This window comes from Maylandia zebra, linkage group LG8, assembly GCF_041146795.1.
Source record: "Maylandia zebra isolate NMK-2024a linkage group LG8, Mzebra_GT3a, whole genome shotgun sequence".
Lineage (NCBI taxonomy): Eukaryota > Metazoa > Chordata > Actinopteri > Cichliformes > Cichlidae > Maylandia > Maylandia zebra.
Window position 1 is genome coordinate 19,849,621 of NC_135174.1, and position 22,393 is coordinate 19,872,013.

General features: G+C 40.3%; 1 protein-coding gene across 7 annotated transcripts in view; it reads right to left on the reverse strand.

The window, feature by feature from the left end:
• The window catches only part of pald1a (phosphatase domain containing paladin 1a), a 59,338-nt gene that overhangs the window by 13,120 nt on the left and 23,825 nt on the right, over nt 1-22,393 (reverse strand). For all 7 annotated transcript variants that reach the window (XM_076887570.1, XM_004561246.3, XM_076887569.1 and 4 more), the window contains exons 18-19: nt 21,756-21,896; nt 4,646-4,801 (exon numbers count right to left, since the gene is read on the reverse strand). In XM_076887570.1, the coding sequence (XP_076743685.1) occupies nt 4,646-4,801; nt 21,756-21,896 (297 nt within the window). The remainder of the gene's footprint in view (nt 1-4,645; nt 4,802-21,755; nt 21,897-22,393) is intronic.

Sequence of the window (22,393 nt, forward strand, 5' to 3'; positions counted from 1 at the left end):
ATTCATCGCTTATCCAGTTGAGGGTTGCAGGAGGGCAGGAGCCTATAACCGCTGTCATGTATAGCAATGTGGGGTAAACCCTGGACAGGTCACCAGTCTATCATAGAGCCAACACAGAGATACAGATGACCATTCAACATCGCATGCCTCAATTTTATCCCACAACTTAGACATTCACATTACTCACACTCTCATTACACATACATATAGGATCTTGGGGGTGGGCACGATACACGGAATCCAAAGTACCATCAGGGTGTACACCCCACCCCTGGCGTCATTGCCCACCTCTCAATGTTAAATACACTTAGTCATTGAGGGCCAGCAGGAGGGACTATGCGCTTACCTGCTGCTCTCTGGCAGGTAGCTCCATGCCCTCCTGGGTTTTAAATGCACCTTAGAACACACATGCATCAACACTACAATGAGCGGGTGGAGGGAGGTTTGGAGTCTTCTCTCACCCCCATTCTCTGCGACCTGCTGGAGCGGGGGGGCTAGGAGGAGGAGTTGGCCGTCCGACTGCGGTCTGGAGTGTGGGGCCTCCCTGCTGCTGCGGAGTCGGGGCGGTCTGCCTCCCCCCACCGCAGGGAAAAGGGTAACACCACCTGGGTCTGGGTGCAGTTCCCCCCCTCCAGGGGCAAGGGTACCTAGACCCGGGGCTTAGAGTATGCTTGGGGAGTGTGATCGTGTGTACAGCGTCTCTTTATGTCTGTCTCCACGTTGGTTGAGTGTGGAGTAAGTGCATATGAGAGCATGAGGGTGGGAATGGATGTTTGTATATGTGTGTGCCTGTATGTCTGTGTCTATATGTCAGGTTGGGTGTCAGGCGCCACCTCTCTGGGGACATCTTAGGCCCTCCAAGGTATGGAGGCCTATCTCCCCCTACCACCACTTCCCCTGCCAGTGGCGGACTCCCTCAGACATCGGTGCGTTGGTGGTTCTTTGTGTCCGGGGATGGGCGTCCGGGTACACACCGGCTCACTCCTTGGCGGCCGCTTATCGGGGCCTGGAGCCTGGGGCTCGCTCGGGCCACTTCGGAGGTGGGGTGCCCCCGGCCTCTCGGCCTGGGGCTCGGTCACTCAGGCACGGCTGGCTGCCGGCGGAGCTCACGGGCGCGTCACTGCAACTCCCCCTGGCTTCTGCTCCGCGGCTGCTGAGTGAGCCCTCATCTGGGACTCTCCTCAGCTCTTTCTGGGACAGTGGCGCGGCTGCCCCTCTGTTGGTCTTCCTTGATCTCTTGTGTTCTGGGGGCCTCTGGATGTCTGGAGTTTTGATCTCCTCCATACCTGCTTCATGCCCTGGAGGACGGGGCTGTGGCCCCCCCACACCCTCTAGCAGATTATTACATGAAGGAACCTTTTAAAAAAAACAAGCGCGTCCATGCTCACAGGTGTACACACGGGTGATCACACCCACAAACTACACCCTTTTTGGCTCCTACCTCAAAGCACACTGTGTTCTGTTGATCTTATGTGCTGCACAATAATGTTTAATATTTAGTATTTACTGTCATATTCCCATATATCATTGTGATGTTGTTTATTCTATTACTCTTGTTCTCTTCTGCTAGTTTTCTTTTTTCTTTCTCAGCAGGTGACCCAGGTGATTGATATATGCATTTTTTTTTCTTCTTTTTTTTTTCTTTCTGCTCATTCTGTTGGTTTTTGTCTTTTGCCCTTCTCCCCCGTCCCTCTTCTCAGCTGTTTCTCTTTCCCTCTTTCTTTCTCCCCTTCTTTCCCCCAGTCAAGTCTGTCCCGTATTCAGTAAGTGAAAATAAAATAAACAATAAAAGGTGAATCAAATGGACCATTACGGCAAGGCTGGGATGGTCAATTTGGTAAAGTAAATCCGTTGGGCATCTTTCTTTGCCTTTAGACAACAATTCTGATGGCAAAAGAGCCAAACGGGACAGGCAAAAAAAAATAAAATAAAAAATAACATCGCATTCATACATCTGACAGTCTTCAGACTGCGGAGGAAGCCCTAGTACCCAAAGAGAACCACAAGCCACGGTGAAACATCCAAACTCTGCACAGAAAAATCCTTAAAAAAAGATCTTCTTCTGTCAGCTGGTCCCATTTGGGGTCGCCACAGCAGATCAAGTTATGTTATCCCTAGCACTCACTTTTGTGACACCAACCTTCAGTGTGTCCTCCTTCACCTGGAGAATTTAGATGGGATGTCTTTCCTGATGCAACCCTCCCCATTAATCCAGGATTGGGACCCGCAGTAGCTACACACTACACTGCTACATGTGTGAATGCCCCTTCAGAATGAATTTAAAGAAAACCTTCCAGAGGACTCTCTGTTAAATAGTAAACAAAATGCCTCAAATCTCACTGCAAGGTAAAGTTTAATTAAAAAAATAACTGAAAGCCTTCATATTTTTTTCCCTTTTTTGTAATCTGAAAAATGCTCTTTGGGACATACAATAAACTGAAGGGTGCATTTTCCTCAGTATGGTAGACATTTAAAGTAATAGCACAAAATGATTGTTTTTTTTATTATTTTTCCAACTCAACAGGTACTTTGGAAGGTATTTTTGGAATATCAACGATTACCAACAGGGTTAGCTATACATCAAAATACAGAAACATCATTTTTATATGATATTTTAATGGCATTAATGTGTCCGTTGCCAGCTTTGCAGAAGTATCTCCATATCCCTAGTGTGTATGCCTCTATTTTCTCATGGCATAACTGGGCCATTAGAGTCACCCTGATGCACCACATATATTTGCTATTCATAACAGGAAGAATATGCCCCGATTGACCGCGCATATTTCTGTGACAATTGTTTTCACAACGATTGTTCCAGTCTATTTTGGAATTCTCAGTTTTTCCTTTGAGTCTAATCCACCCCAAGAAGGACAAAGAAGGAAGAGATTTTCATTCAGCAATTTTTAAACATTCCAGGGCCCACCTCCAGACTGTCTCCTCATGAAGAAGAATGGGAAATAGCCTTTGAGCTCAATGTCGAACATATCATGTCCAAACATGACCAAGGCTTGTTTGATTGCTTTTGATCATAAGTTTTAGCGACTTCATTCTGACACGGTGATTCTAGACATTAAACTTTCATGATTTAGCCTGAGGACACAATATATTGTGACGTTGACAATGATGCCTGCTCCGTGGAAGGAGGCTGCAGGTTTTTGAAGAGCTTAGTGAAAAGGCGGGCAAAAAACAAGACATCTAACATCTTTAATTAAAACCGAATGCAGGAAAATTATAAATTAAACACAATGTTCCTTTATATTTAAAATCCTCCACCCGTGGGCTGATCACAGTAAAATTGCTTAGTCCGTTTTTGCTTTTCCTGTTATGTGATTTTAACATATTGCAAAATAAATTTTAATTGCTGTGTGTGTGTTTTGTGTAACACTTACAGACTACTCGTTTGCTTGGAATGCACATAAATTCTCGACTTTTACTGTAGAGGCACAGCTGGCTAAACGATTAATGTGACAACAAAAGCACAGAGCTGAGACAATATGAGGTTGAGTGTGTCAAGAATCAGGCCTCAAAGGAATCAGAACCAGCTTGTAAATTCCTGGAGGAAAACTATTATGAATCTGTGGTTACAAGCTTACAATGTGCAAAAATGGAGCATGCAGAAAAAAACATCTGTTACTGATTTCCTGTTTCCTGCTTTTTCTATATTAGGCTAATGATAAATGTCATTTGCATGTTACTGCGTTATATACCAACAATGCTAAGGTGCATATTAGACTTGAAAACCTGCATGTTTGAAGGCACTGCCAGACTAATACAGTAATGGCTCAATTATACTAGACTAAGAACAGAATGGTAATCTCCTTGTGACTAGGAAAAATTAGTGGTTGCCTCGTCATCAAATTGACTTTTTTTTTTTGCATTCAGTAATTGATTTCAGGTAGTTTCTGGGAAAGCTGGTTGCCAAGAGGGGTACGCATGCAGCATCCATAGCCTCTGAGTGACCACTTTCAATCATTAGGCGATTTCACAAGTCACTTGGTAGGAGCCAACCTCTCTCCAAAAAACTGCAGTCCGACTGCAATTACGCTCACAAAGATTGGAGAAGTCTTCCAAATGACTGCCATTTATTTATAAACGCAGACATATTGCCAACAAAATGCAGTCAATCTGAGTCAGTTTGCACCTATATTATCACAAATAGATTGCATGCAATTTCTAACTTGACCCCATTCAATCTCAAACTGATCGCAGACTGATAGCAGACTGATTGCTATCAGTCTGCTATGGTTTTATCCCCATCTTGACGCACAAAATTTTCTGGGAAGACAACAACTGACTGACTGTAAGTGGTCCCTGTCTTCAAAGCAATGATGTCAAAAATGACAAGATCGCAAGGTCACTGGTTCTCTGTTAGAACAATATTAATCGTGCTCTAACCACTGTTTTCCTTAGTGGGATATTAGCATTAGCAGATTCACAAACTAATGCTTCTGATATTCTGACTGTTTTTAAATGCAGTTGATTGTTGAATGAAGGAAACCATGAAACAAACAAATCTTTTTTTCCTTGCATCTCACTCACCAAACCTTTTAATCCATTGATGGACCTAAAACGAATCCAATCTCATGTATATAAAATGCTTATGTATAGACGAGGAGACAGTAAAAGCAGGGCAGAAATCTTGTACCTGTTCCATCCAAAGTGTGAAAGAGCGCTGCCACGAGTCCTTCTTCTCTAGATGCAGGTATGTGTTGAAGAGGATGAGGTAAATGTAGCGCTCCAGATACTGCAGGCTTTTCAGGAGAAGCTGCTGACACTCCTTCTCTGTCTTACCACTTTTGATCTAAAGAAAAAAAAAGAGTAAACAAAAGCATATTAGGGTAAGTGAGCAAAGGACATGACATTTTACCAATGTGGAAGAAACTGTTGTAAACAGCATCCATTTTTAGATTGTATTGTATAATATTGAGCATTCTTGCCATCAAATCTGCCTTGATGGAGGCACAGTGTTCAAATCACTGAAGGAACATCTTTAATGGAAATATTTACAAAATTTTACCGAACTACAGAAGACAATGACAGAAAACATGATAAGAACAGCAGAGTGATTTCTTGCGTAACTTTTTCTGATTCATTATCATCCCTGCTCACAAACTTCAGTTCTGCATGACACACCGTTGTTTAGTCACAAACTCCATCAAGTTATCACTTTCACCGATAGAGTGTATATCCTCTAAACTGCATCGACAGCAGCATAACATTTGTGAAGATTAGTTATCAACAGTTTTCTAATCTTGTTGCAACGGGCACAACATCCCTACACAATAATTTAGTCCAATTTGAACTTTTGCAGTTTTACATTTTAAAAATAAAATAGGTCTCAATTAGTGTCATGCCTAAAATAGCAGATACATGTTGCTAGAAAACTGTCCAAAGGTTTTAAATGCCAGACATTTAATATCTTCAATTCTTTGTGGGTTTCATATAATTTGTTCTGAAAAGTGGCAAGCTGTCATATCACAGTGTTCAGCTTCCCTAATTTAATCACAAATGGAATTAAATGTCAGGTTGCAGCCTGCGGATCACAGGGAAGAGTGGTGTTTCCTCACTCCCACAATTATCAAATCTCAAATGAAGGATTTGTGAGAAAAATACGTGCACAAAATGTAATAGAGGTTAGTGAGTGCAGATTAAGGCTGACATTAATATGAAGGCAAAGCAAAAGCAGATTATCATAATGGATAAGGGGTTCATATCAGTATTCCAAAGGGTAATTTTTAACTTCTAAAATTAAATAAGTAAATTTTAAGCCTTTAGTTAAAGTAACTCTAGTCCTAGAAGTCCAGCTTTGGTGAAGTGTTGACAAATAATACGTCATATATGGCCAAGGCCCGCCTGTTCATGGTTAGGTATTTGCGGATTTGCCTATTCAATTTTTTCTGTGGAACGTAACTCCAAATTATTCACGGAAAATTTGTCTCTTCGCCAATTTTTACATCGTCTTCAAGAAGCCATGAAAATTATACCAGCAGTTTTCAACAGCGATGTACAGGAAGCAGATTTCTAAGGCTTTCTGCCAAAGAAGAAGAAGCAGGACCACAGTCAACTCCTAAAGGTTTTCAGGTTAGCTTCCACCATTATAGGAGTGTTCGTGCATAGCTGTAAGATGTATATTTTTAAGGGTAATGTTGTAAGATGACTTTGAAATTATATTTAAGTGTTTAGAATGATAGTTTAAGATATATTTGGTTTTGAACTGTTAGAATAGGCATTTATAAGCGTTTTCAGAGGGGGTCTCAAGCATTCGCGGATTTCAGCTATCTGCTTGGTAAACAAAGAACCAGCTGTCAAAAATTATAATAGTCGTGTTGAACAATGCACATTTAACCCTCTCCTGCAGTATAAAAAACTTCAGTGGGATACAAATGTCAGGACACAGTACAGATTAACTAACTAGGGTTTGCACTATTAGTTGTGGAGGGGGTTGTTTTCTTCAGCCATTCTTCTAGAGAATTGCTGCTGTGCTTGGGATCACTGTACTGTTGTATGACTCAGTTACATCCAAGTTCCCATCGGACAAATGGCCTCACAGTTGACTCAAGAATATTTTGGTATACAGAAGAGTACTCAATGACTACAAGCTGCCCGAATCTTGTGGCTACAAAACAAGCACAAAATCAACCCTCCATCACTACGCTTGACGTTTGGTATGAGCTAATTGTGCTGATATGCTGTGTTTGGTTTTCACCAAACATGGTGCTGAGCTAAACACCTCCACTTTGGTCTCATCCGTTCAAAGGACATTTTTGCAGAAATCTTGTGGTTTGTTCCAATACAAACCGAAGAAGTACTGTGCTGGGTTCTGCTTCCTCAAGTGCATTTGATTAGCAAGCACCTGGCTGCTACTTACTTACTGTCTTAATTCCTATGGAAGCAGTAATAGTGTTTTGAGTTTTTCACAGGACTGTGTTAAATTAAAATACCTACTCTCTGTTTACTTCTGGTTTGGGTCATTCACTTTGTCTGTTTGTCAGTAAGATTTTAATGGCAGCAGATTCAAGCTAAGAAGGCTAAAAGCAGCACCAAAAACACTGAGGTGAGTTGACTCATTTGATTTTGTGTTAACATGCAGTATTGTAATTCATATAAACCGTATATGCATATAGAAAAAATATAAACTTCTTGAAGTTAAATTGTGATGAAATGCATCTATCCTGCTCATTCGTGACATCATATACAATGAAACAGACCAAACACCCAAAAATTCAATCTTAAATAGCCTTCAAATACCTTGCAATTAAACAATTTGGGTGACACATAAATTACTTGTGCCTAGACAGCTTCATGCTGTGTGTGATATACTTTCTCAACAGATACAATACCCAATGATGTTTTTCCATTTTTTCTTCCCTTTTATCTGCTGAAGAAACCCATTACCAGTTGGCAGTTGGTAAGTCATCAGGCGAAACTGCTCAATACATGCAATTATCAACAGGTACAACCTAATTTTCACAATAGCTGTTTACCCCTGTGTTTTATCCAACTCTTCACCTCCACTCTTTTTAAATAACTACAATAGTTACATGGCTATTCTTGTGATAATTACTTTCATAGAGTACACTAGAGTACTTAGCAATCATCTAAAGTATATGATGCTCCCCTGTTGTTATTCAAGAGACAAGAAAACAGTATTTTCACAAATCCAATTCACTGTCTCGAGGAGGGAAAGCCAGGCAAACGTTGGACATAAAATGTATAAAAATGAATGTATTAATTAAATTCTTCTTTTGAAAAAAAAAAATTGGTTTATTATGTTTCTGACTAATCCTCTAAAAACCCTGCAGTAATTATTGAACAAATTAAAATACAAAATATTGGAGTTAAAGATAGACATAAAACAAAGACACCAAACAAAGGCAGACCTCTGTAGCAGATTTTGAGCTATTACATGCAATCTCTTTCAAAGTTTATTATTTGAGTTGTTTTTTCAATTATAGGCTGGGTGAATGCTGAAAGGCTTTCATCAGAGTGCCGAGACAGTGTTAAGGTGCTTTCCCTTTTTGGCTTCTTCCTTCTGATTACTTAGAAGCCTTTAGCACTGCCAGAAAACAAAGTGACAAGGTCTGCCATCCAGGCACATACTGGATTGAATACCATGTCAGTGGGGGTTAAGAGAAAGTAAGTGCTTGGAGAAGTGCAGTATGGTTTAATGATGCTTTTTCGCAGTGGTCTTTGTTTTTGATGAATGAAGCTGAATTAAAAGGTTATCTGTTCCCGGTGTGCAACAAAGGCATTTAGGGAGCTGTACAGAGAATATGAGTAGGTGGGCTAAAACTTTGGGTAATTTGAAATGTGCACACCATAATGCAATCATTCCAGAGCTAAATGACGCAGCAGACAGAAAGGGGGGTGAAAGGGGTTTCCTGTCCATTCCCAAACAGCTGTGGTTGGATCCCGGTTTTCCAAGCATCTGCAGCAGAGTGGTGGAGAAACCAGACCTAGGCAAACAATGGATGTGCTGTCTGTTTATCAATTCCCCCAAAGGAAGGGGAAGAAAGACGAAGAATATGCACACCTAGTTTTTTTCAATATTCCTAAGTTAACACTGACTACAGCCAGAGGGCAGGTGAACGCATGTGAACCTGATTACCCTGTGCACCCTGCACCCCCATGGGGCTTTCAGCATTTCCTTTCTTAGCCTGAAAAACTACAATGCCAAAGCCTGGCACCTACCACTGCAACTGACTCTCTCTCTCTGTGTCTCTCTCCCTCACTCACACATGCAAACACACACACTTACACACACAAGCTCAGTTTGCAAGGATTACATAATTCACACCTCAACAATCTCCTGAGCTCTAATTTGCTGGCTGCCATCTGTCTGTCTGCATCAGCAGTGCCATGTGTGTGGTTCAACGGCCTCTTGAGCACAATCAGAAATTCCATCAGAAGACAATGTTGGAAAGGTTGTGGTAAAGAAAGAGAGCTTTTTTGTGGAAACAAGTCAGTCTTGAAGGTTTTAGATTTGCGTATATAACATTTTTAGCTACTGGGACAATTCTTTACTCTTTGCTCAGCATTTTTCTTTTTTTAATCTAAGAACTACTTCTTGCTCCCTTTGTTGAGAAGAAGGTAGTCAGGTTTCTTAAAATTCTCCAGCTATTGCACGTTAAGTAGAAAGATTTCTCCTGAGTTGATGGCATTAGAAAAAAGGGGTGTAACTGAGAATTACATCAAAATCTCTGGTTTTTAAGAACAAAGGGGGTGACTGGTCAGCCCATTTGGACTATCAGAGGTTAAAGCTATAATTCAACCAGCTGCTGAGGTGCAATAATGAATGTCCTGAGTGATCCTCAGCCCTGAATGAGAAGGGAGACTGGCCAAACACATACCATTGTTGAGAGAGTCCAGGAATGCTGGTTGGCTGACTTCTGAGCGAGGACAATGTGAAAGTGGGAAAGCGTTTAAAAAATGTTATTACTGCACAAACACTCACAAGGGAGACACACAGTTAACTGCCTGACTGGAAGTGCCTTATCTAGGTCTTCTCAGCACTAGTATCCCAGATAATAAGAATTTATTGGGTTATGTCATGTTAGATGCATGTACAGCATGTGAAACATACTATATGCATACCCAAATCCACTGTCACCAAAACATACCTGAAAAAAAACAACAACAAAAAACGCATAACACTATGAACCACATAACACTGATCTATGAGTCATTCAAGCATAAAAAGGGCACCGAACTCAACGGATGAACCAGTGTTGTGATAACAGACAACACGCCAAACAACCAATTTTAAATGTTATCGTCAGGCTGTTAGTAGAGCCTGTCAGAAAAACACTTTTCTTTCCATTTCTTTAGTTGTAATTTTGACTTTCAAGGTTATTCAAATTATACAAATTCTGTTTTTGTCTTATATGCTTTATTTCCATGTGTGTTTGCACATATTTCAGTAAATCACTGCACCCGGCTCCTATTACTCTAGCAAAATATAAAGAAATGAGGGCTGCAGTTTTGTGTTACTCTGCAGAAAGTTTAAGTATATCAAAGAAAAGTGTAATATAATAGGAAATTTCCTCAACACTTTTAATAATTGTAATAGCACCCAAAACTTAAAATCTATACCAGAGGACAAAAAATGTCAAATAATAATTACCAACACCACAAGAAAAAATAATAAGACCTGTAATTAAAATCCAAAAGAGAAGCAGATGGGAATACACTATTCAGGATGGAGATGCTGTACGTGGCAAGATGTGGGCACAGTATATTAAAAAAATGACTCAAACATAGCCACAATATTTATCAAAACATCTACTGCAAACCACTATTCAGTAAGTCATTCACCCTGGATGGGTCAGCAGTCTATCACAGGGTTAACAAGGGCTACTACAGCGAGACAGACAACCTCACACTCTCACATCCACTCCTACAAGCAATTCAGAATCACCAATTTACCTAACCAGTGTGTCTTTGAACTGTGGGAAGAAACCTGGGCTCAAGAAGCGAGCATACGCCATAAAAGAACCTTCTCACTATGAGGCCACTCCACCACTGTGCACGCACAAAGTCTCAGCAAAACAACTCCAAACTTCTCAGGTAATCTGACGCACACTCTGCTTCTTAATTAAACATTTGAAGTGGATGCAAATGCACTGTAACCACACCTGCTTAACATTTTTGAGTCAGATGTCTTACATTTCTTCTTTAAGTGGCACATCAATCAATTTAACAATGTGTTGAATTTTAAAGGAGCATTAAGCAGTTCATAAAAGGAATCCCTGTGTTTTACAGCATTTGTGATTTCAGCGTTTTATTCTTTGTCTCTCTTATTAGCTTTATGCTTTAGAAAGATGGTGCGTGCTGTAGGCAGCTTCAGCTCTATGCAGCAATTTCTTTTTGCATTGTCTGAAGTGAAACGTGCACTGATATGTGATTGTGAGTGATTTAATACAACAGCAGACACGTTTTTTCTGTCTCTGTTTTCAATTCTAACACATCAGACGAGGCTCAGACAAAGGTTCACGATAATCCCTGTATAAGCGTCATAGCCTGCAGCTGTAGTTACACCACCAACATGTGAAATATGCTGCCAGACCTGTGCCTATGTGTTGTGTAAATAGAAATACTGTGCCTCATAAGGTTTGGTATAAAAGTGTTCCAGATGTTGAGCAATCCCACGTTCCCGACGAAGGGTCAAATTGTCAATCTGAAAATCTAAACACAACACGAGGCAGCAATGATTGGATCTGTGCTTGCTTAAAGACTAAAATCACAGTGATAATGTGCACCTCCAGTCACACCTACACACAAACACAGGCTGACAGGCAAGTCAATTACTGTGTAGCTAGTGTTATTCATTTATCAAACCACTAACATTTTGCCCGCCAGGGTTTTTCAGGGTGATAGAATTTCTGTCCATCTCTTGCCATGAATCTCTCAGGCAAAAACTCACTGACAGTACTGACACATCACAGGCCAGCGTGCCATACAGTCTCTTAACCCTGACAAAAACATCAAGCAGTTTGAAAATGATTTTTCCCTTTTACTAGAGGATTAGAAAAGCAATTATTGGATATGTCGTCCTGATAGTTGTCTTCAAACGTCCATTTACTGGCCTGAACACACCAAGACGACTGAGCCATCGGCCTCTGTGGGACTGTAGCTAGGATGCTTCATCATCCATAGTTCTTGAAGCGTGACCAACTAATCTAGTCTTACTAGCGGCCATTCTACCAGCGGAGCATGTTAAAGGCAAATGACTTCACACATTGAAGTTGTTCAATATCATACAAACAGTAATAAAAACACCTAATATATTTTAGGGGTTTTGTTTCTAGGTTACAGCTGCTTACAAGTCGTGATGGTAAGGCTGGTTTGTGACGAGTGAAACATTTAAATTTGTGGGTTTTGACCATTTTCAGCAGAAAACAAGCAAAACAAAATATGTACACTGGTATTTTTTAACTTTTAATAAAGCATGACTTATCTAGTTTGGGAGTCCAGTGCTGAAGGTTGACCTGTCTCTTGACTCATATGGGTAAGGACCAAGCTGAGAAGTGCATATTATGGTCTGCCTGTCTGACATATGGTGCCAATTACCAGCTGATGGGGTTGCAGGGGTAAAAAGGCCAATCCATATTGGCCCTCACCACACAAGTTTGCACAAACAGCCATTCATCAGATTCTACAAGAAAAACCTCCCACTCAAATCCTAAGCCAAACTCCAACTTGTCCAAGTGGACAGGCAGCCTACACACGGCTTCTCAACTCAATGCACAGACATCTCAAAGTCAAGCAGGCTGCACATGCTGATTTTAAACCAGAGGCGGACAGCAATTTAACAAAACTGCTTTCCATCCAGGTGAATGTTTTAAAAGATAACTTGAAAGTTGTTGGCACAGCTTACTGAAAATGTATGCTAACAGAAATTAAGACAAAGAAGTCTTATGTTCTTTTTTTATAGTAGAAGTAGAGCCAGGAAATACATAGGAAACAATATGAGGACACGCAACAAAGCTCCAGCTTTCCAGGATTTACACAATGTTGTGGGTATCCAAACCATGTCCTCTAACAATCAGGGCTGCACTAAACTAGGCTCTTTGTTTATACACACAAACAAATGTGGCGTGTGTGTCTGTGTAGATAAGCACACATACACACAAAAGAGACTGCATTAGAAAGTCATCCCCAGTAAGATCTATTGCTCTTGCCTTTTCTCAGATGCCACCATCTAGAATTCACTAGAGGTTGGTTCATAGTCAAACATGAGCACAAAGCATGTTTTTACATCTAATATGTTAGTTATAATGCTCACAAGGCTACAATGAGTAAGGCAGGTTGGTATGTTAGACCTTGATCTAATTAGAATAACAATTAATATGTCCTATAAGATATCTGAGTTGTAACATTGTAACTACTTAACTCTTTGATCTGCTCTAAGCCTATTGGTTGGTTTAGTTTTTATGATATCTTTCATATAACCTTGTGCATTTAGGGATGCTTTTCTGCAGACCTGGGTTGTTATACATTGCTTATTTGAGCTATTGTTACCTTATTATTAACTCAAAGCAGTGTGGCCACTCTCCTCTGACCTCAAGTATCAGCACGACATTATTGGCTGGTCACTGGATGTTTTCTCATATTTTCGGATTATTGTCTGTAAACCTTAGAGATGGTTTCTGAGGGAAAATCCCAGCAGATCAGGCAAGTCTATCTAGCATAAAAAAACATCTCACGTTCAAAATCAACTAAATGACCTTAATTCTAATGTAGCATTTGAACTTCAAAAGGTTGTCATAACTATGTGTACATACCTAAATGCTTTGATTTACTGCCTTGTGATTGGCTGATTAAAAATTCAGCATTAGCAATCAGCTGAAAAGGTGTACTTAACAAAGTGGTCAGTGGGTATATTTTTTTCAAAACCACGCTTATTCATCCTCCAGTAGATGTAAAAATGAGAGAAGTATATGAATGCATTTCTTTTATATTCCTTTAGGCTGCTTGAGCCTCAGAACCTTTTTTTAACTTGCACTTTTTTATGAACACCTGAGCATCCATCCAGAAAGCCTCTGCCAGTTTGGCCATGGCAAAACAATCAAAGCTATACATCATTCGGCCTCCAGTCTCAGGACTGGATCAACATAATATGAAAAACTCCTTTTTAAAACAGAAAAGAACCCATGCCGCAGCCAGAGAGAGGAGGAGACGAAGGTGCCTTTATGTTAATGGTTTCTACAGATTCTAATCCTCCTTTTTTCCCAGTCACTCAGAAGTTAAAAGCAGTTTCAAGCCACATATTGTACAGTACATATATATCGGTATTCAGTCTTTCCATTTAGCCTTTAACAATCCATGAGGATTTTTAATTGTATCACAATACAGATTTTATTTTACTTGACATTTACACTGAACCTATAACAGTTATAGTTAACAATCAAAAGGAATTTAACCCCAAATTACACCTTAAAACAGAATTAATATGATGGAGAACTAAAGAAAAGAATGCAAAATAAACAGGCTTTTGATTAAGCAAGGTCAATCTTTTTGACAATAGAGCAAGCAGAAATACATGATTCGTCTGGGGAGCAGAGATTATAGAAGCCACAGGAGGAGACAGGGCTCATCAGCAGGGCCTACTCAGAGACTGGAATATCTGCCCACAATAACCACACCCATTATGGTACATTCTGTACGTGCACATGCCTGGCAACACAAGTGGTGACTCCCACACTGATCATTTACTGAGCTACCCAATATCTTATGCACGCAAACCCAATAGTGAGGCATTAAGATGCTATGTTGTTGAGCTAGCTAAACAGACATTCAATATTTTCAAACTAATTGGAGTTCTTTTAATCAAATTTGTACTTTTAGTTACTAATGACCTTCTACATTGATGTTAGTCAGCAACAGAAAGCATTTTGATGTAATTGATGTTTGAGGGGGGTTTTTTTTCTCCTTGTTAGGGAGCCACAAAGCTGCTTTAAAGACCACGTTGTTTGCTAACCACACTGCAGAGGGATTAAAACCTCATATTACTATTTAAAATGTGAAAACAGCCACTTTCTTTGGGCCTGAGCACCCTTAAGATGCACAGAAGGACACAGATCAGAAGCCATAATCTGTGACAGTGTCCTGTTTTTCAGGAAGGTCATATTTATTTCAGTTAAACAAGGAACAACCACATATTTTCCCCTCAACACGTCTGAGAGACGCGACTGACAGGTTGCAGTCCAAATAGTGACCTCCCATGTCTTTTTCTTCTCACTATTCCTCAACGTTGATGGAAAAGAATTCATGAGGACTGCACTTACACTAAGCTCCTTAATAGGACAACCAAGTAAATATTATGATATTGCCATCACAACCTTTTTTAAAGGAAATGAAATGTATGCCGCGTAGCTATTAGTTGCTTGTTCTGTCTATTTATATTTTTCTCTTCCTCTTGAAATGATGATCCAGTATAACTCCTGCTTTTATTAAGACTTTCTCTGACAACCCTAAAAGCTGGCAATACTGCAAAGCCCAATATGAGTACATAACTGTTGCAAAGACTCATAATCTGTATTTGTCGGGCTTCTTTTTTTGTTCTTCGTGCAAGGTTACAACCTTATTAGAAGCAAATTTTACTACTGCGGTGTAATGTTTATAGTTCACCAGTGGGGTTAATATCCTATCGCTGAATGCTGAAAAAATCAGGAGCAGGAATTAACATTTGAATGATACGCATCGTTTACAACTCATGCTGATTGTTCACTTTCATTGGACACTACAATGCTAGAATACAATTAACTATGAACCATTGTATGCTATTGTAAAGAAGTCAAAAAAGGAAGCACAGGAGTAACTTTTATTGGCTATTATTATGGCTGGCACACAGGTAATTCACTCACTTTGGAACCTTTTTAAGCAAATCTGACTATTACACTGCAACCACAGGATGTCTGCAGCAGCACTACTTAAACTTACTTTTATGTACGACTGCTACAGGAACAAAGAGCCATTATGAGATCAGAGCAGCCGCGTGTAGCTGGCCAGCATACTAAACAAACCTTTTTAAATTATATGCCTTAAACGTATTTTATGTCCATACCTTAGGAAATGCATCTGAGTTCAATTGCCAGCATGTATAAAATGCTTTTTACTATGAAGATTGTGACGGCTCTGTGGGAGAAGGTATGCAATTGTTGACATTGCATTCATTTGCTGCACAACTGTCTTCACGTATGAAACATGGCTTCCCCAGTGGGGCATTCTCAAAGTTTGATTCCCAGAGCAACTCGACCCAGTAACGACTTCTTGCATAATCCACATGGTTGGCATTTAAGTCACTTCAGCAGTGAAATTGCGTTCCCAGTTTGTTCAGTGCCAGTAGCTAGATGGCGCAAATGCCAGAAAGGTGGACTTTTTCCTGATGAAATGATTTGGGACTGAGCTGGAACTCACACAGACCATGACCACAGCTACTGGGAGCATGCTTAAGCACGCTTGCATGGCTTCGGAGGCAGTTATTCCTGGTCTTTTGGCCTGAGGCATCGACAGGTTTAGTGTGTGAGGGGATGTAACCCATCTGTGCGGTGCCCAGGTCTGATGCACTGTCCCCGATTAAGAGGGAGACTGGAGGGACAGTCGGGGCAAAGGGCAGACGAGGGTAGTTCAGTTATTCAGGGTGAAAGCATGCTGAACAGTAATAATCGTTACTGATCAGCATGTAAATTCAGGCAGAGCATAATCTCTATTAGAGCAAGTGAAATGAGCAGACACAAGATAAGATGCAGTGTTTGGTCGAGGTTGCAAGATAAGAAAGGAAAAATAAATAACGCTAACACCACCTTTATTATACAGTAAAGTTAGCAAACTAAAGTATGAATGTTGAGTACAGAGCCGTATCTATCTTACATTTACAACAACAGGCTAGCCCCCATGGAATATTGATCTTATGCGATTAAACAACCCTGTTGCAGTAAAACTGTAGAAGGCATTTAACTGAGCAACAAGGCAATTTATTGCTTGAGCAGTTTTTTATTTGTAAGAGAAAGACTATGTTAAAAGCTGGGCTGTGATAGCAAGATGTGTTTATAAGGTATGCCAACGAAACTAATTAGCTTATCAGTTTTTAATGCTACAGTAAGTTAGTAACAAAATGAAATAACTCCCTTATGGCGATCCCAGCAGCTGTTTGCAGCTTTCCCTCGGCCGTATGTTTTTGTTAGCCGGCAAAAAAACAGAAGCTGTGCTGGTTCATGTAAATACCACGGTGAGCTGCCTGCTTTCACATCTCACACAGTTCCCACGACACAGCTTAACACTACCTGCCCAGCGTGAAATGGCAGTTGAAGCAAACAGGTGGCTGACGAGAAAAAATATAAAACATCTGGCGATACAAAGAGATATATATTTTGCTCAGGGATCGGACAACAAAATAATGATACAATATTGAATTTCAAAATGCAAACAACAGGTGGGAAAAACAAAAAAAGTCACTATAATGTTGTGCATCATCTTACATACTGCCAGTTTACTCCTAATAGATGTAATATCCAATGTGGTAGTTAATTTAGGGAATGTTATCTAATATAAGGCAGCATAGTGGTGTGGCGGTTAGCAATTTTATCTCATAGCAAGAAGGTCCTGAGTTTAATTCCACCATCAGGCCAGAAAACTCTAGGTACTCTGGCTTCCTCCCACAGTCCAAACACATGCAGTTAGTGGGGTTAGGTTAATTGGTAACTCTGAATTGGCTACAGGTGTGAGTGTAAATGGTTGTGTGTCTTTAAGTGTATGCAAAGACTGGCAACAAACCCTTTCACAAATGTTTTTCTTTTAAGAAGCTCTTTGTTTCAACGTTATGGTCATATTACAGTGCGCTTTCATTGCGCTGAATACTTGATATTTATCAAGACAATTGATATCAGCCTAATGCAATTCAATAATCCTTGCGAACTGCATTTCAGGTAGGTGGGCTGATCTAATGGGAGGTCATATGAGCTGTTTTCCCACATGAACTCTGGACACTGTTGGGAGAATCTGGGAAACTATTCCAAGTTCATGCTTCTCATGAGTAAGAAAGAGTAAGTCTGCCTCAGAAACACCGTCACTATCAGCAGCACAAGTTTTGGTTCAGATAAAGGTGGTGCATGAGTAGAGGTAGAACAAATAATCCTAACTCACTGTACATCCTCTTTATAATTAGCTCCCATGTGCTCTCGTGGCTTTAAAAGGACATTAGACAGACTCTATAGTCAGATGCTGGCAGTTGAAAGAATATGAAGGCTTTATGACTAACTTATCAAAATGGCAAAAAACTGAAAGTGCACAGTTCAGAAACTGTGATTACAGAGTCTTATCCAGTTGCAAATAACATTTACAATCAAGTATGCCGGAAAACCTGCTGGCTTTGGATTCAAATAAGAGGTCTGCAAAACACAGCAGGGCAGTATAGTACAAAGTAAAGATGTAATTAAACTTTGAACAAATCCAAGTAAGCCGCAAAAGTTATATAAGAATAATATAAGAGCTATAAAAAGTCTGAGAATATAATTCAGGTGGCTGAATCCTTCACTGGAAATACTTATCTGTTTGCTTTTTTTCCCCTCGATGACGCACTGCAGCAGGTGATTGTACTCATTACTTTTTCCTCTATACTAATCAGTGAAGTCACCTGGCACGGCACATGGTGCGAACAAAAACCTGCATATACTCTACCCACCATAGTATGTATGGCTATAAATACCTCAGAATCATCATTCAAAGGGAGTGTAGTCTGCTGAAAGGGAGTGAGACACGTACAAGAAGATCATTAAAGTCATCACTGAGCCAACTCTTTGCTGCCACTCGCAAGGATACGTGAAAATCAGTCTACTCTCTTCAGTTTATAAACGACAATCATAAATCCCTAGTGGCTGTAACATATGAGGTTATATTAAAATCAGTGATGAATGCAGGCCTAGCTGCTAGCTAGACTTTAATAAACACTTTAAACATATAAGGGATTGTAATGCGCAGTTATTTACAACCATGGGAAATCCTTTAAAAATAAATCAGCTTCTAAATAGCAAGTGAAGGACAGCAATCGCACATAACTCATCAAACAACTTCAGAAACTCCCCAAACATGCGTTATTTCCCTCAGTGTGTATCTCCACACATTTACACAGCTATATCTCAACTCTGTGTAATAAGTGTCTGCACAATAAGGTCACCACATCTGTAATTTTGTGGACAGTCGCTGCTGAATAATATATGTCATTAATCAGGCTGGAAGTTATTAATAAAAACAACCTCCGGACCTCCCACCTCGCGCTGGATCTAAATAGAAGCTTCTTCTCAGTTCTTTAAGCATCTCACTCTGGTGGGCTCCCCACTTTTGTCAAGTGGTACCCTTGAGCCAAAAGAGTATAAGAGATAGGTGACGTTGAAGTTCAAACTTGCACAATATTAACTCCAAAGCAAAGAATCTTTGCTTTAACCTTACAGCAGGATTCCTCAGCTCACTAGTTATTTCACTTTCTTTCTTACTAATCCTGTGCTCTTAGTAAAAATTAATCCTCCTGTCAGTGCCTGCGGTGGTCCCTTCAACCTCTGTGAATTTGGAGTATTTAGCCAGTTACTCCCCCTTCTTCTTTCCTAAAGACATTCACTACCTTACCTCAAAAAAAAATCCTCACAGCAATCTCCTCTCCCTAGAAATATTTTTCCATTGCCCCGTCCAAACCGTGAGGGCCTTTCTTTGAACACACAAAAGGAGCCTGATTTGCCACTCATTCAGTCTAGTTCTGTGCATCTCTGTTTTCTCACCACCTGTGTGGGAAAAAAAAATCAATATGGATTAGGGGTTGGGTTTTTGGACAATCTCCAATTCTGCCACTCACTCCTCTTTCCCTTTAATACCATCTCGATGGAGTGGATGGAGTTTAGTGATCCTCGGTGATAACATTTTCTGTGAAGTCACTCTTTTAAGCTGCTTGGACCTATAAATCAGACAAAGTTATGCAACCTGCAGTCTTGGGTCTGAAAGGTAAAGCATGGAATTGAAGAGCTAACTGATGAACTTGAGACATATAACCGTTGGCAGAAATGGGGTTCGGAGATAAGGCGCATAACCACGATGCAGCCCACAATAGGCAAACAAACAAACAGAGCCAGAGGGTGGACAGAAATTATATCTTGACTATATAAATTAATAATTCTTTAGTGATAAACAAATTGTTAAAAAAAAGCCCCACTAAATCCAAATAAGACTGAAGTGTACTCCAGTGTACACAAATTGCCAGAGGTGATTTTCTAATAAAAACTAAGCTGGACAACAAAAATCAAGGCCACAGCGGCTGCAGGAGACGAGACGAGATAAGTAAGAAGAGAAGAAGAAGACAGAGGAAGTGAGGGGGAAACTTCTGGAGTGCGCTGACCCTGATGTTGCAGAATGCATCTGCAACCTGGGGTCAAGTCTGGTCAGCAGAAGCAGTTTTGCAGGCCCTTTGAGAAGAGACATCCCCTTAGCCTTTGCTCCCCCCAAAGCCTCCACCCACCTTCCTTACCCCTCTTCCCAGGCCCCTCTGTGAGCTGGTGAATGGTTTGTGTCCCAGTGTAAATATAGTTTTTCTCTATCAAAGACATATTTTCCAACCACTGTCAAAAGGAGAGGAGGGTGCTTTAAGAGAGGGGGAGGTGAGGATAGAGAGAGTGTATGTGTGCGTGTGTTTTGGGAATGGGGGCTCCCCCCCTTCTCTCCCCCCTCTTTAGTCTGCTGCTGCCTGCCAGTTTTAGCCACATCTGGCACTGTTTATCACCTGGCCTGCTGGTTCAGGCAGAAGGAAAAACGCTGGAACAGGAACACAGTGCCAATCTGAGGTCCACTGTGGCAGCTCTACAGGATAAATCTGATTAACAACATTCTGGTTCTTTTTTCAGACTGGCCATCATTTACTCCTGTGACAATGATACCGTATGATACTACCTGCAGAAAAGTTAAAACCAGTACACTAATCAAAGCATAACAAAACATAAAAGGCTATTATTGTATGTGGTGTGCATGAAATGCAAATACCATTTACTCTTTACTCTTTTATGTAGCTCTGACTATCACTTAGTTAGTTTTGAAGTCTTTTCTCTTTGGTTCATTTCAATAAACCCTTACCTGCTCCAAAAAACCCCGTTGCCCACTACTCTGCAGGATGTATTAGTATTCAATGCAGGGCTATAAATCCTGCAGCCATTTGTTCAGTTGTTTTTTCTTCTGAATACGTTTGGCTAACACAGGACCTTGTTTGAAATATGACTGCAGTTTCTTGCCCCGAGGGAGATCTTTTTAGCAGTGTGCCCACATGATCAGCAGCTACAGTTATGATGTAGAGTTTTCAAACCAACTGTGTTTATACGTGAAAGCTAACAAACATGCCGAACGCATTGTTTTTATTCCTGTTTTTTTTTTATTCTCAAGTTTTATTACCTCACAAATTTAAACTGCAAATTAAATTACATTGAGCACTTTTACTAAGTTCAATCCAAATATACAGTTACATTGATCCAAACGATTATAAAGTGAGCTGAAGGGAATCTTTTTTTTTTTTCCGTGGAGCCTGACACCACAGAGTGACAAGCAGGCAGAGAATACACGTGAAAGACAGATTTAATCGGACAACGAGGCCCATTGAAAATGTGGAGACAGCACTGAGTGCAACCAGCATGAAGGGAACAGCTGACAGTGCACAAAGGCACCATGATTTGACTGCATTACAAATAGCTAAAGCACAGCATGAGGACAGACCCTGAAACCCCTTTTACAAACTGCTTCTGTCTTCTTTATATTTTGCATGGAACACCTTTCATATTGTTTTTTTTTCTCCTTATTTCTTGTTTTTAAAGGGTCTTTTTTTCTTGAAAGGCATTCAATGCAAGTAGCAATGAAAGCAGATTAGAGCCACAGGATATGCAAACTTACACCAAGTGGACCATTACTCTTCATCAAGAGATAAAGAGCTCATAATATTGTCATTTCCTGCCTTTTCTGGTCCCACTCTATTCCATTAAGACCTGAAAGGAAGTTCACCGAGTTGCACAGTGGATCCTTCTCATTCATCTCTGCGGGTTTAAGGTGAAGCTATAAAAACTAGTTTGTGCTGCCATCTATGGACCACGTGCAAAACTACACCGACAATCAATACAGCACACAAATCGACATTTTTGCCGATTTGTTTCAGTCTCCTAAGAGAAAGAAAAATGTTTCAGATCTATTTCACTAAAAATGGATGCCCCGTGTCTTTAGGACAGAGTAATGTGGCGTACCTGTCTGTAAGTGCAGATGATGATCTCTCTCAGATGGTAGTGCATGGGAGTCATGGTCTCGCTGACAGTGTCCAGGGCCGTGTCCACCTCCCGCTTCATCCTGTGGCCATCAGGGAGCAGACGCACCAGCTGCATTACAATCTGGAGAGAAGAAAAAATAAAAAAGCCTTGTTTTAGAGTACGTTTCCAACACAGATATTGAAGTTATGATAAGACTGAAATATTTAACCAGACTGGCTAAATCCACACCCGCCTAAGACAGATAAGAATAATTTTTTTATTGAATCAGCATGATACTGCAACTAGATTCTTTTTAAACAACATTGTAGAAAGCTGTTTAACTCATTCAAATAAAACTGGGATTGGTGCTTTAATACGTTATTTTTACTCTGCATTTGTGTTTGAAATTCAACACTTTGCATCACTGCAATGAAAAAGCATTAAAACGAATACTATGACTAGCTTTTAGTCTTCTTGTTATTTTAAGCAGCAAGAAAATTAACAGCTCTTTTTGCAACACACAGCTTAGTTTTTAGAGCCCGGCCTGTCAGTCCTGACCTAAATTAAACGTTGCTGTGAATGTATGTCAGCATGCTGATTTGTGTGTTGACCTAGTGGAAATATGGAATGCTTCCATC